The sequence below is a fragment of the Cyclopterus lumpus genome, chromosome 25, assembly GCF_009769545.1.
Source record: "Cyclopterus lumpus isolate fCycLum1 chromosome 25, fCycLum1.pri, whole genome shotgun sequence".
Classification (NCBI taxonomy): Eukaryota; Metazoa; Chordata; class Actinopteri; order Perciformes; family Cyclopteridae; genus Cyclopterus; species Cyclopterus lumpus.
In genome coordinates, this window is record NC_046990.1 from 10,866,332 (window position 1) to 10,882,337 (window position 16,006).

At 47.7% G+C, this 16,006-nt stretch overlaps 1 protein-coding gene across 1 annotated transcript in view; it reads left to right on the forward strand.

The window, feature by feature from the left end:
* The first annotated feature begins 14,487 nt into the window (after positions 1-14,487).
* Positions 14,488-16,006, forward strand: part of znf385d (zinc finger protein 385D) — a 51,592-nt gene continuing 50,073 nt past the window's right edge. Inside the window, exon 1 of the mRNA XM_034528940.1 lies at positions 14,488-14,543. Coding sequence (XP_034384831.1) covers positions 14,534-14,543 — 10 coding nt within the window. The 5' untranslated portion in view covers positions 14,488-14,533. The remainder of the gene's footprint in view (positions 14,544-16,006) is intronic.

The window sequence follows — 16,006 nt, forward strand, 5'->3', positions numbered from 1 at the left end:
CATTCTGGGATGTTTGCTGAAATTGATTGGATGTCCCAAAAGAGAAATTCCACCAGCCGCCACTGGGCGCATCGTATTGTTTCCTGAGTCATTTGATGGCGTTCTCCATCTTGTTGAAATATCTTTGGTTGAACTGCGTAAGCGCTCTTTGGAGAGATTCATGGAAGGAGCTTCTTTTAACAGCTGCTGGTCGAGAGGCGCCGTGTATTTCTGGGTCTAATCAGTTATCTGAGTTTATTTTAATTGTTTTCTTCTGTGGATTCATTTGCACAAAGACTGTATTTCCCCTCCAGCTGCAAACTGTCACTCAGTGGACAAATTACACAAATAACAAACGCGTATTATACTTTCCATTAGCTATGTCCTAAAAAAAAATTGGTTGAAATGAAACTGCAACGGTCGAAGGACACAACACGTAAATAAACATACAGAAGTACTTCAGCCGAGTTTGGAGGTGAAACACTTCACATCTGTTCTGTTCTTTAGTACACTGGCTGTTTCGTGGGCCTTGGTTTTATTGAACATTTGAATGAACTCGCCGCTAATTGGTTCCTCGCCTTCATTAGGTCGTTGTTTTCATGCACGCGGAGGCCGGTGTGGTTTTCTGCGTCGCGCCGAGTCGGCATTGGCACGCCGCGGCGACCACGGAGCCAGCGTCTGTGGTCAGAGCGTTGCAATGTTCCTCTCTCGTTACCGATAATGAAATATGTAATCATCGTCATTACGTTATTATTCTAATCTCTCTTTAGCCTCCCATCAGACTCATCATTGACAGCTTAAAATCTCTGCTGGACACACAAGGTCGATTCTGTTCGCTTAACAACATCCATATGGCACCAATTTCTCCCTAATATCTCACTTAAGCTTCTCTTTTTGCTCTAATGTTCAGCCCGACATGAGACATCAAACGCATGGATGACATCGTCGCGGCGACCTCGCGTCCTCACTAACTTTGCTTTAATGTTTTCAATTAAAACTCTTGAAATAGAATAGCTGGAAACACACTCTCCGCCACGTGCGAGGCAGCCGGCCTCACGAACACGCGGCAACAAATACATAAACATGTTTTGAAAGCCGCAAAACACGAGCAGCTTGCATCCGTGTGGTTGCAGAGCTACAGGCTAAAAGGGGAGAAGATGAAAAGCATACCTGGCAGTCCAGTTTCAGGATCAAACGGAAAGCGATGCACAGCAATTTATGGAAGTCTTTTTAACTCGTTTCATGGCAGCACTGATTCTTCTTTTCAATGTTACGAGCAGCAAAATAGCCCAAATCCATGTACACTACAAATTATTACCTTGTATTAACATCATAACGAGTCGCCCCCCTGCTGGCCGTGAGAAAGAATGCAAGTTTAATACCCACACATTTTTAAGGGTCCCATTTCTCAAACTATACGTTGCAGAACAAAACCCGGTGCAGATCCCGGGCGTTAAAAGATCAAATCCGTCTTCTTTCTGTGGTTTTTTTTCTTCTTTTTCGGAACATAAAAGTTTCCCCAACATCAGGAATGCCCTGAGTTTCAGCGCCTATACAAGCTTGTCATACATCCACTCGCGGTGCTTAAAATGCATTTGTGATCCCATCCAAAGTTTTCTTGGCTGGTCAACAAGGGCTGCCTTTGTGGACCATCTAGAGAAAATGTTTGCTGTATTTTCCAGCATCGCCAGGATCAGCGAGCTGAGAGGAGAGAAGAGGAGCTGCAGGAAATGAATGCAGCCGACGCATCAACGAGCTTAACGAGTCCTTCACAACCAAAGGACCCGTGCAGCAGGTCCAGTGCATTGGACCCAGATCTCATTGTTCAGTGAGTTCATTTGCATTTACTGCATTTACCTCTTGCTTATTTTTTAGGACATATATTCCTAAAACATTTCAATAATAAAGCACGTCTAGTTGCTATATAAATACTGTGTAGAAAAAAATGCACCCAACCCGCGTCCAGAAGCTGAGCCCGTAAAACGAGCTGTCGGCGACTTTGTAACGCGGTGATGTCGCAACTTTATATTCACCGGCAGAACGAAACCCCGAAAACCTCAACAAATCAGAGCCGACTGGAGAGACAAACCGAGGATAATACAGGTGAGATAATAGATAATAATGTGACTTTCTTTAACATTAAAGCATGTAAACATGTTCTAATAGCGACCCAGAATACGCGTGAACCTGAAAATAGGCACAATATGTCTCCTTTGAGTTTTCTTTTGTTTCTTTCGTACCCGTCTCTGTACTTTTATTTATTTTGCCGATGTCGGTGGCGAACATTTGCTGCGACATCATTGTTTTCACATGTTAAGCAGACCGAATGCATTTCCTCCACCTCTGTTCACTCTCCGCTGGGAATTCTGCTCATATATTCTTTCATATTCTCTTCCATAGGGCTTCAATCATAAATTTAACACAATGTGTAACTCAATAAAAGACATAACCTCGAGGTTATTTACAGGGAGCTTCAAACGGCTATCATCTGGGCCCATAATGCATGGAAAGAATGTGCACCTTGTCACAGGATGACACCCAAAGCCCAATAAATCCCGGCGCTGCCACGGCACCACAAGACGAATGTAAAACCTCCTCCACCTGAACTACCTGAACCCCCACCGTCCACCAGCAGTCAAGGTCACCCAGAGCAATGCACTCTGGGGAGGATCAAAGCCTGTACATGTGTGTGTGTGTGGGGGGGGGGGCGGGATCAACGCGTGACATTGAGTGACAGCTGAGCGACTCTGCTGCCCTCCGGGAACCACAGACGAAGGAGAAAAAAAGCATTTATTTATTCACGTTCGAGTTTAATTAATATCGCGCCAAAGGGGGGGTTGAAAACCATGCCGATTTTTTTGCACGTCTCCCACCTCGCTCTGCAGTCAAGCCCACGCTCTGCGCCGCGATGTGACCGAACTTCCCTGGGCGTCTTTCTTTTCGTTTCATTTGTTTTTCATTCCCTCGTCACGCACAATATCTCAGACACAGATTGCAGTTTTTGGTTGTACAAACACAGCTGCATTTGGGGAGCAGAAATAATCATATTGGTTGGTTAAACCTCAACAGGCAGAGTCAACAAACCGCGTTTTGTGTTCTGAGCCCAAGAAAGCTAAATCGTCCACTGATGGAAAGAAGGCACATCGATTAGAATTTAAAAATAAATATGAATAACAAACAATCAGTCTGGCCAACACGAGATGATGGACATTTGACAACCATTTTGAGAGCTATCCCTTTTCTCTTCACGCATGTATGACGGCAGACTGTCGGTGTCTATCGTATAACTGTACGAAGAATACAGGTATATAAAGAGTAACGCACTATAATTTATATTCACAACTGATGAATTCCTCAGGGTTGTATAAGTCGCTGGTTGGGCAGAAAGCTAACTGAGCTCCTAGCTTGCTGTGACAGCTAAGAGCTAATCCGCTTTAGCTGTAGCTACTAGTAGCCCAAGTTAGTCAAATGTAGTCTAGTAATGTAGTATTCTCACTTATTCGCCCCCTGGTGGTCAGGAGAGAGAATGCAGCTTTAACACATGAAGCATAGACTTCTATACAACCAGAGGAGTCGTCCCCTGGTGGTCAGAAGAGAGAATGCAGCTTTAACACATGAAGCGTAGACTTCTATACAACCAGAGGAGTCACCCCCTGGTGGTCAGGAGAGAGAATGCAGCTTTAACACATGAAGCATAGACTTCTATACAACCAGAGGAGTCGCCCCCTGGTGGTCAGGAGAGATAATGCAGCTTTAACATGAAGCATATACTTCTATACAACCAGAGGAGTCGCCCCCTGGTGGTCAGGAGAGAGAATGCAGCTTTAACATGAAGCATAGACTTCTATACAACCAGAGGAGTCGTCCCCTGGTGGTCAGGAGAGAGAATGCAGCTTTAACATGAAGCATAGACTTCTATACAACCAGAGGAGTCGCCCCCTGGTGGACTTTAGAAAGAATTAACCTTTAATTGAAAAAGTATTGCAACTGTCGAAAAATGAACATCGTTGACGGTATGAATAGTTTTAATGAGAGATTTTTATAGGCGAATAATTTGCATTTTTGTGCTGTTTGTTTGTCGCACCCCCGGTGTGTAACATTAATGTATAGGCAACCTATTTTAACTTAATTTACTCATTTATTTTATATATAGGGTGGATGATGTTCTCGTTATGTTTTGTATAATTAGTTTCTAATACCTTTGCTGCTAATTATGAGCAGCAATGTCTCTCCGGTAAGTAAAAGTGATTATTTCCATATTTAAACAGCTGGAAAAGGACATGATATGAAATAAATGATAAAGCTAATGAAAAAAAACGGAAAAAAACGATGACAAATTAGAATGAAATATTTACATAGTAATGACGTTTATAGGAGTGCATGAGATTATGTTGAGTTAATTGGGTGTTGGCCGTTATGAAATACAAAAAAGGGACAAACTTGTGACGAGACGCCGACTGACAACACAACCGGCCACACAAAGAAGCAGAATTCACAGATTTGTTTCGAGGCGCTGATCCAGATGCAAAAGCAATCAAACAGTCGGCGCAGCACAGATAAGTCTTGCTTTATCTCAGCCGTCATCTCCTCTTGCCTCCGTAATGACCTCAATACACACTCAGCAGCCGTTTCAAAGGGGACTTCCAACTCAGTTTTCTAAGACGGTGATGCAAATCAGATCTGCATCGACCAGAACACCCGGAAAGCTCGGTTGAGCAATCGATTCGGCCGCAGCAGATCGGCTTTAGGGCTGCGGGGGTTCCTGTGCGTTACCCAGAGAGCTCTCCGGTTCGTATACCCAGAGAAACGCCTCGTTCCTGGCAGGTTCAATTAGGCTCCGAGACGGCCAACAACAACCGGGGGGGGGGGGGGACGACAAAAAGAGTCCCAGCCAGAGACGAAGCCGGAGGAAGTGCAGCCTCTCGGACAACACTTTGAAGTTTTAGTCATCGGGCTCGACTCGACAACGTCACGCAACGTAGAACAGTCGGTCTGGAGCGCTCGTAAAGCCGGCTAATGACATTCCACAGCTAATACGTTCAAGATAACAAGAGTCAGACGATTGGCCGGGCAGCCGGCCAGTAATATTTCATCGTGTTCAGGCCCCCAGTCTTCACGGGCCGCACTTCGTCTTAATTAATGTGCCTGGAATGCGTCCTTTGTTTGCCGTCGTTACCTGTCTGCGTCTCCAGGGGTTACGGGCGGCAGCCGGCCGCAACAACAACAACAGTTTACTGTTTTCTGTTCCTTGTAAAAACAGCTGTTTCGACAGTCGCCATCTTCTCGCACACGTTACAGTGCCGGCGACGGCTTCTAAAAAATGTTTTTAAAAATAGATGACGGCATGGAGCGGGGAGGAGGAGGTCGGCGGGGGAACACATCAGTATCCAATTAGAAGCCTGCGTGTGGAGGACGAGGTTTAAAGGTTTGCTCTGGTGTCACAAAGGTAGAGGGAATAATCCGGGGTGTAGTTTAGAGTGACAGGCGCTGGCGGTTCCAAAGGGCAGACGAACCAAATTAATTTGTGACGCCCGTTGTCTCCGATCATCACAGCTCGCTACAGACATCCCAAGACCTTATGTCTAAACACTTTGGGAAGGAGTAAAACGGTCCAAGATTAGATTGTTACAAAGCCTTTCCCTTTTAATAATCCTTAAACTCTGATGCCTCTTTTGTCTGAGCACTTTGGGTAATCTCGTCCCCTTCTTCAGATCTCTTTGAGCGCCGGTAAACATTTATCTGAGGCGGACTCGTCTTTTAGTCCAGTGACGAGCTTTTGACACCAATTTGCTTTCGTTAGACTACAGCGGTCCCCCCCCCCCCCCCCCCCCCCCCCCTCCACCCTCCACCCCCCCGAGATCAATAACTCTGGCTCGTCTCTTCCTGCCCGTCTCGGCTTTTTACAAGCTGTAAAGACAGATAAAGTGGAAAGAAAGGAGGAGATTGAAAAGAGAGAGGGAAGTCGAGGAGGGAATCGCAACGGCCGAGCCGCCGAGTAAATCTGGAATTGGGTTTTTATTGCTCGAGCGTGACTTCCCCGTTTTCTGCTTGGCCAGTGGGATGTTTTCAGATCGTCCTTTTTGCACTATTTTAATTCAATGAAATAAATGTTTCAGACTAGTTTCTGGAGCCGACTTGCTTTATCTTTGAAGTTAACCACTTTCATACTAAAACACTGGAACTATTCAGCGTTTTGGGTTCCAAAAAAACAAAAAAAACAAGAGACCCGACCGCTCTTCTTTGAAAGTCTGACTAATTGAATTTCTTTAAAGATTAGCAGCTTGTCAGGGCACGGCGACCCACATATTGTGTGGTAAAGAGTCTCTGGAACAGATCAGGCCTTTAAACTAAGGATTCACTATGATTGAAGTCTCAAACAGTCTGATGAAGGACTGAAACCTCCTGCGTTCGTGCATTCAGAGCATCTCCTCGATGCGTTGTCTCATTGCGACGTTCTTCCCGATAAATAAACGGAAGGATTCAAACGAACGGGTGAAACGTGTGCAGAAAGTGAGATTTCTGAGATTAGAGTTACAAAGTGGAACCTCCATCACGTCAAAAGGGGGATGACATCACAGGCCGATGAAAGGCTGATGTTTACTGAGGGAATGCATTTATATAGACTTCTATACAACCAGAGGAGTCGCCCCCTGGTGGTCAGGAGAGAGAATGCAGCTATAACACATGAAGCATAGACTTCTATACAACCAGAGGAGTCGACCCTGGTGGTCAGGAGAGAGAATGCAGCTTTAACACATGAAGCATAGACTTCTATACAACCAGAGGAGTCGCCCCCTGGTGGTCAGGAGAGAGAATGCAGCTTTAACACATGAAGCATAGACTTCTATACAACCAGAGGAGTCGCCCCCTGGTGGTCAGGAGAGAGAATGCAGCTTTAACACATGAAGCATAGACTTCTATACAACCAGAGGAGTCGCCCCCTGGTGGTCAGGAGAGAGAATGCAGCTTTAACACATGAAGCATAGACTTCTATACAACCAGAGGAGTCGCCCCCTGCTGGTCAGGAGAGAGAATGCAGCTTTAACACATGAAGCATAGACTTCTATACAACCGGAGGAGTCGCCCCCTGGTGGTCAGGAGAGAGAATGCAGCTTTAACACATGAAGCATAGACTTCTATACAACCAGAGGAGTCGCCCCCTGGTGGTCAGGAGAGAGAATGCAGCTTTAACACATAAAGCATAGACTTCTATACAACCAGAGGAGTCGCCCCCTGGTGGTCAGGAGAGAGAATGCAGCTTCAACATATGAAGCATAGACGTCCAAGGCTTGGACTTTGGGTTTTTTCATCAGACAATGATATTGAACTCATATTTGAAGTTATAATGTTAAACTAGGTTACCGCTGTTGTAAAAAAAATTGAAAATCTAGCTAATAAGCTAAAGTACCAGTTGCGTCATACTTTGAGTATAACATACTTATTACTTTTCTCTTCCAGGATGTTCAGGCTGTTAAATTCAAGTATCACAGACGCACTTATTCAGCAGCCAAACTCTTTTTAAACTGCTTTGCAATCATTGTTCTCTTTCGGTTCCTTGTTCCAGCTCCCGAAAACCTTCCCCGCTAACGATCACAGCGCCATCCAGGGTGCCGCGCGCTATCTGTTTCCAATTACCCCATCAGGGGTTGGGGGGAGCGAGGGGACTGCGGTGGTGGTGGATGTTGAAAAGTGCTACGAAGACACTTTGATCCTCTCTGCTGAGAAAGTCGGAGGCAAAAAATATAAAAGAAAAGAAAAGAAGAGGGGGATGAGAGACGGATCAACAGTTTGGTGAGCGGTCGAGATAACCTGAAAACCCCATTTCTATTCCTTTTTATTTCTAACCCGACTGAAAGATCCAGTCAACACTCCAAGATGTTAACTATTCTGGATGACTCACCGCCGTAACTGGAAACTGTTACGAGCATTACTCGCATGCCACCGTTGGTTTTGAGACGCTGCCACTTGAATTTCAAAATAAAAGCTCCCGAAGACAATACAGGCATGAGCGGTCATCTCCCGGCCGCTCGCCCGCTGATGCGAAACACGTGGGGAGGAAATGGTGGGAGACCAGGTTCGATCCCAGAAGGCTTAGTGGGAGGGAGGCAAGCCGCAGCGGCGTCAGGCCACCACATGTGGGCGGGTTACACACGAGCCGCATTTGACACGGTGCAGTTTAATGTGGCCGCCGTCGCGGTCGTCGGGGGCAACGCTCTATAGTCCACGCGGGCCAGATTGCTCTCTCATCTGATGTAGTCGTGATGCAACGGTCTCTATAGTCCTCAGCGCACTTCTGCCTCCTGAGGGTGAAAATGAACTAAACGAGGCCGGTAATCGTGAGGTAGAAGATGATGATGATGATGATGATGATGATGATGATGAGCGTGAAGTTGCAAAGATTTCAAGTCCCGCGAGCACTCGTTATTTTTGTTGTTGTTGTTGCAGAAACCCGACAGCAGCGAGGCGGAAGTCGGCGAGAGGAAAGTACAAACAGCGACGGCGGATTGCAAACACGTGTTGCTTCCTGTGTCCTGACCCAGGATTCAGATTCAGGATTCAGGACTACATGGTGATCCCAACATGAACACACCCAAAAGAGGAGAGATCTGAACACCTGAAGGATTCTAACTTTATGTGCAGGCTTTCAATTAAAGTAGTTTTTTTTTTTTACGTTTCAACCCAATGACGGATCGTTTTTGTCTCGTTAAAACACAATTGGAGAGATTTGGATCAAACGTTCCACCCAAAAGGAATTATAACAGATAACACACATTTATTAAATTAGCGTATCACATGATGTTGCTCTCAAAGGGTCAGCCGACCTCTCACGTGGCTCCCCTCAAGCGGGAGCCCTTCTTTTGATTCTCTCCTCTCTCCTCTCGCCTGTCTCCTGTCTCCTGTCTCCTCTCTCCTGTCTCCTGTCTCCTCGTCTCTCCTCTCTCCTCTCGCCTGTCTCCTGTCTCCTCTCTCCTGTCTCCTGTCTCCTCGTCTCTCCTCTCTCCTCTCGCCTGTCTCCTCTCTCCTCCTTTCCTGTCTCCTGTCTCCTCTCGCCTCTCTCCTCTCTCCTCCTCTCCTCTCTCCTGTCTCCTCTCTCCTCCTCTCGTCTCTCCTGTCTCCTCTCTCCTCCTCTCCTGTCTCCTGTCTCCTGTCTCCTCCCTCCTCTCGTCTCTCCTCTCGTCTCTCCTCCTCCTCTCTCCTCTCTCCTCCTCTCGTCTCTCGTCTCTCCTGTCTCCTCCCTCCTCCCTCCTCCCTCCTTCCTCCTCCCTCCTCTCTCCTCCCTCCTCCCTCTTCTCTCCTCTCTCCTCTCTCCTCCCTCCTCCCTCCTCTCTCCTCTCTCCTCCCTCCTCCCTCCTCTCTCCTCTCTCCTCCCTCCTCCCTCCTCTCTCCTCCCTCCTCTCTCCTCTCTCCTCTCTCCTCCCTCCTGTCTCCTCTCTCCTCCCTCCTCCCTCCTCTCTCCTCCCTCCTCTCTCCTCTCTCCTCTCTCCTCTTTCCTCTCTCGTCTCTCCTCCCTCTTCTCTCCTCTCTCCTCTCTCCTCCCTCCTCCCTCCTCTCTCCTCTCTCCTCCCTCCTCCCTCCTCTCTCCTCTCTCCTCCCTCCTCCCTCCTCTCTCCTCCCTCCTCTCTCCTCCCTCCTCTCTCCTCTCTCCTCTCTCCTCCCTCCTGTCTCCTCTCTCCTCCCTCCTCCCTCCTCTCTCCTCCCTCCTCTCTCCTCTCTCCTCTCTCCTCTTTCCTCTCTCGTCTCTCCTCCCTCCTCTCTCCTCTCTCCTCTCTCCTCCCTCCTCCCTCCTCCCTCCTCTCTCCTCTCTCCTCTCTCCTCCCTCCTCTCTCCTCCCTCCTCTCTCCTCTCTCCTCTCTCCTCCCTCCTCCCTCCTCTCTCCTCCCTCCTCTCTCCTCTCTCCTCCCTCCTCCCTCCTCTCTCCTCTCTCCTCTCTCCTCCCTCCTCTCTCCTCCCTCCTCCCTCCTCCCTCCTCCCTCCTCTCTCCTCTCTCCGGCTGATGGCTTTTGAAGAGTCGGCAGTCTGCCTGTTGATCAGATAGCCCTGTAACTAATGAAAAGTGTCACGGAAGTGACAGCAAGATTAATGAAGTATCCCGGCCTGCACTCGCATGCGGCGCACTGGAGCTTTTTTTCCCTGCCGGGCCGCCGCTCCTTAACAGCTATTTATGGTGACAAATAATGCCCCATTCTGCCACTGACACCTGCGAGTCAAGGTTAAAAAACATATTCGCCACCGCCGGAGGACGGCTGGACGGGGGTGGGGGGTGGGGGGTGGGGGGGGGGATAAAGGAGCTAGAGATGGAAGAAAGGCAGAGGGAGGACAATGAGGGAGGAGAAGAGAAAAGGGAGAGCTGAGAGCTGCCATCTCAGAGAATAAACTTATTTACTGGAGCTGGACGCAGTGGGGGAGTCGGTGGTGGGGGTGGTGGGGGTGGGGGGGTTGAGGGGAGAGGGGCGGACAGGGAGAATGGGAATTCAGGATTAATTGAAAACATCTGTGCTGCAAAATGGCTGCAGCCGAGGAGCCTGAAGGGGACGATAGCAGCCAGCACTCGAGAACATTTATTATATTTCATTCTGTAGGTTATTTATTTATTTGTGTGTGTGTGTGTGTGTTTGTGTGTGTGTGTGTGTGGACATCGCTTTGATCAAGAAAAGCACCTCATTCGCAGTCGATACCGGCGGCCTGAGCTCGAGAGCGGTCAATTCTGTCTGACCTTCAGCGGCAGCTTTACAGTGGGCCAATCAGACAGAGTGTGTGTGTGTGTGTGTGTGTGTGTGTGTGTGTCGCTGGGGCCAATCAGACCCACTCTGTCTGATTGGCCCCAGCGACACACACACATTCCTGCCGAGACCTTCGGGATGGTTTGCTGTACAAACGCAACACACCTGTGGGGAGACGCATATATATATAATGATGTTGTAGGACCTGCTTCTCCCTCCCCCCCCCCCCGGTTCACATCTATGAACTCGGTCTCAGGAGGTGATGACATTCATCTGAATTTAACCTTGAAATAACAACCTGCCGTCTCTACAGGAGCACGTTATGTCTTTCTGAAATACACCTGTATTCACCTTCTGTCTCACACGCTCAGTTTTAGCGCCTGTCTCTTTAAGACCCCCTCTGGAAGAAGCTCAGTCGGCTCTCATTGGCTCGCTCGATAGATGTGCCACCGTCACTGGAGATACAGATGTGAAGGTGGGGGTGGAGGGGGGTGTGTGAGTTATATTCTATTTAGAGCCCGGTTGGTGGGCTCTCCAGATGCCACTGAACAAGTTATATTATGTCGTGCTACGTGCCCCATGAGCATCTCTTGGGGAGGATTTGGGTCACTGTTGTCGACGCTGCACACGACAATCCAATGGTGCGATATGGGAATGGGACGTGACCTCAGCCAGGTGTCCCATGCGACCCGACCACATTCTAGAGAAGGTTGAAAGGCCTCCTAACTTTGCACAAAAAGTCATTTAAAAAAATAAAATGCCGTTTGAGCTGGAGGCGATGTGCTTATTGAGGTCCAGATATCCGCGTGTCTCGACTGCGCCAGCAAAAAAAAAGACCAGAGGAGGAAATTAATAATGCGGCTGCTGACAAACATAAAAACGCCCTCGCGGACAAAACAATTCCTTTCAATTACATGCGGTAAACATGGTGTCGGGTGGGAAGCAGTGGCGGACGTGTCGGCTCTCGGTTTGCGGCTGTTATGTAATCATCGTTTTGCATTGAGGATTACATTTGAGTCACAACATAAGCCGCAAGATAAACACAAGGCCAAAAAAAAAAAAGCCCAAGAAACAACCTGGCTTGTCATTCGACGAGCCATTTCTCATCTTAAAGACTCCTCAAAGCGCCGCCGACGGGAGGAGAAAAGAAATCCCACTGAAAGGAGGTTTGTGTGTTCACAAAGTGAGACTTTTATTCCATAAAACAAACAAAGATTGCTCCTGGAAGTGGACAATCGATTTCCTTGTTCGTCATTTATTTATAAAGTATGTGTAATCCTCCAAAACGGTTACATTCAGAAAATATGAGTGACATGATTCTAGAATATGTGCATTTGGGTGTTAATGTTTAGCAAAGTCTGTGTACTGTACATACAGTTGTTTATGTGTGTGTGTGCGTTTTTGGATGTTATCAATGTTTTTGGGTCTTAATTTAGTATGCAAGACTGTTGTGAGTGTGTGTGTGTGTGTGTGTGTGTGTGTGTGTAGCCTGTACATGCTGCTAATCTCTTGCTGAGCTTGTCTTCATGTGTGCGTCTGCGCCTGTGATTGTGTGTAGTAGATGCACAGTTGAGACATGTTTTGTTCCTGTGTTAGCTTTCTAAAAATCCTGTGTGCGTGTGCACGTGTGTGCGTGTGCATGTGTGTGCATGCGCGTGTGCATGTGCATGTGTGTGTGTGCATGTGCGTGTCCAGCAGCGATAGAGGGGAGCAGCAGCCCGGTTTCATGGCTGCAGGAGCAGAGAAGCAGCAGCCTGATATCAGCTCCTGTTGAGTCTGATTACAACCACCCAGAGAGAAAATAAAAAATCAGGAAGAGAGAGAGAGAGAGAGAGAGAGAGAGAGAGAGAGAGAGAGAGAGAGAGAGAGAGAGAGAAAACAAGAGAGAAGGAAGCGAGTGTGTGTCACAGTGGAAACAAAAGAGAGAGAGTCATCAACAAAGAGTTTGCTTTCTCACCACCATGAATGAATAAAACATCAGAAAACAAAACTCTCCCAAAATAAGGTTGGTGATAAATAAAAACGTGCCAAAAAAAACCCTCCATAAACATGATGTCAAAACCAACATTAACAAGATTTGTGTCGATGTTAATAGGAGATACTTCTGTCCGTCTGAATAAATAATACTTCTTCATCCTTGACGCAATACCCTTTTTGGCCATTTGGTTACAACATTAGCATTCATTCATGGTAAATGTAAGTCTTCTTTTAGCTCGGTTTTGGTCTCCACCAGCTCCCGGGGGACATATCTAATGTATAATAGCTCTTTGTGTGACAATCTTTGGAGACTAAAGCCGGATCGGATCGGAGGCGGACGAGTTACGTTCCCATGAACTTCTCCCGGCTTACTGTTGCATTTTAAATAAATATTTTGAATACGTGATATAACTAATGTTTTGGTTCCATCCACCACCCAGGTGACTTCCTCCTGACGACAATACCTTTCCTTTCAAAACGTCACATCTACAATGTGAATATCTGAACCTGGCGGGGAGCGACAGCCAATGAGAGCGCCAGACACGAGGTTGAGGGGAAACCTGGCTTGTGACCAGAGGAATGCATGTTTGGACCAGAGAGTTGCACCTGCAGGAACAAAGACGATAAAGATGTGTGATGACGATGACACCCACGAGCTCGAGGAAAGTTCTGCATGAAATAAATTGACCAAAATCTCCTCTTGCGCGTTTGTTTTTGCGACAAAGCGTAGTTTAGTTTAGTTTAGAGACTAAACAAGCTCATCTGGGACCTCCTGCGGCCGCTCAGTCGCAGGTCGTGAACGGTCGAGCGACCTGAGGACTTTGAACGCCTCGTCGCGTGAACTCGGCTCTCAGACGCTTCACGCTTCACTTTGTGCAGCGTGCAGCTGCAGTTCTGAAGCCGCTCTGTCTGCCGGGCAGCGTGCAGTCGGCTCGCAGAGCGGCGAGAGAGAACCGAAGCAGTAAAGATGTGGACAGCGTAAAAAAAACAACAAAAAAACAAAAAAAACAACCAACGAGCTGAAAGAAGGTAAAACGCTCCCGATGAGCCGAGGGAAGTCGGGTGATGGTTCTCTTCCAATTTTCCAACATGACCTGATTTACTCACAGAAACATTGTTTTTTGTGAAAGGGAGAAAACAACAAGAGACCAAAAGAAAACACACACACACTGCAAAGATATTTATCCTGTCGAGGTGGAAACACACACCGAGAGAGAGAGAGCGAGAGATGAGGAAGAGGAGAGCGAGGGAACAGTCAGAATAAAGAAAAAGGAGCGAGCCGGAGATGGAAGCAGGGAAAGGGGAATAGGATCAAATGAATGAGAGACAGCGGTGGGAGAGTGAGGCAGTGAGAGTGAGAGAGAAGCAGAGTTGACACATAAAACAAAGATGAGACACAAAGAGAGAGACGCACACGCGTGAGGAGGCTGGGGAGAAAAAACAACCCCAAACAAGTGTAGATAGACACCTCGGAAAAAGAGAAAAGACAGAAGCGGGATCCAGTGTGCGCAGGGGCCGGAGAGGAGGAGGAAGACGGAGGAGGAGGGGGAGCTAGAGAGGAGGGGAGGGGACGGGATGGGCGAGGGAGGACCGGTACGAGGAGAGAGAGGGAGAGAGAGAGGGAGGGAGAGAGAGAGGGAGGCAGATACGGAGGTCCACAGACAGCAGCGGCGTGCAGAGTGCAGCATGCAGGCTGGCCGTTGACGCTGCAGTTGGATTTGAACACACACACACACACACCCCTGAGGAGTGTATGAGACATGCCCAGACTGCCGTCCATGGACACACACACACTGGCAGGGCACCAGACAGGAAATACAGCAGACCCCCGAACCTGAGGACCTTTGGAGAGCAGCATGTTTTTTGGTGAGTTTGCATTCATATGTGTTGTAATTTCATCCTCGTGTGTGTGTGTGTGTGTGTGTGTGTGTGCAGATTCCTTCATCCAAATGTGTGTGTTCTCGCTTGACAAGAAGCGCTGGTTTCCATTAGAGAAAAAAAAAAAAAAAAAGAGTGTGAAGTTACACACCTGGGTTGTGTGTGTGTGTGTGTGTGTGTGTGTGTTCACTAAATGTGCTTTATCACTGTCAAAATGAGTACGAGTGCACACACTCTCCGTCTCCTGAATCGGGGTTTTCAGGGTTGCCTCTTAGTTGTTCTGCAAACTAAAAAAAGATGGAGAGGAGAGCACAAAATACTAAAAAAGAAAACAAAGTAAAAGAGAGGAAGGGAAGCGTGAAGCGGAACTCCTAGAACTGTTGAATGAACCTGCTCACCAGGTAACCTGCTTTATTGGACTAAATCCCAGCTGTCGGAGCTTCGGACTCCACCGTCTGAGCAGCCGACTGCCCGGTGACGATCGGAGGAGCCGGCGTGGAGAGCCACTTGATATTCTGTGTCGAGGATATTTTAGAGGAAGGCCCCTTCCATTAGTTGTTTTACGGAGGAGGCTTAAGAAGACTTAACGCCTCGTCAAGTGCTCTTCTCACGGCCGGCTTACAGTCACATAGGAGGAATAATTACACAGGGATCCGGAGTGCAAAGGGGGTGATTTGTTAAATGAAAGACTCTTTTTTTTTCATCCCGGGGATTAAAGCGATCTGAAGTTACAGAGCAAGAAGGATTTTCTCTTGTTATGCCACACATAGAGCAGGAGGAGGGGGGGGGGGGGTTATAAGATACATGAATAAGATGTCAGGTGCAGAGACGAGCTTCTGCTCTTTGAGATCCACCGGTCAGGTTCTGGAGAGCAGAGAGGTGAATGCGGGTCCGGTTGAGTCGATGGGTTTTGGAATCCCCCTTTTGAACCCCCCCAAAGAAAAAAAGGGTCAGTTTCTGTGGTTGGTGTTTTTACCATGAAACATCAGCACTCAGTGAACAACAACACAACGAGAGGAGTAAAGGTCAGCGTCGGCGTACAGGATGTTTTAACATTTATGAATCCTGAGTGCACGACTGCGCTGCTCAGAGTAAATAGATGGTATCTCGTAAAAAAACAACTCCTCTCGCTCTGCATTGCCGCTAGTTAACCGGAACACGTTTAATGTTGAAGTGGTTAATATCAGGCGACAGATATATATGGTGAAAAAAAAAAAGGATAAACAAAGCAGTAGAGTGCATTAAAAGCTGTGCACATGCATCAAAAGCCGGCAGAGCAGCGACCGTAACCCAGCAGGCTAATAGGTTTCTGAGTGTGCGCTGCAATCACACGAGCTATTAGTGTCGTTGGGCCTCGCACAGGAAATCTATCCGGTGCGGCGGCGTGTTAAACGTCCTTTTGGTTAACCTCAGATTACAGAGCGGGGCAGCGGTTGTTGGATCTCAGTCAG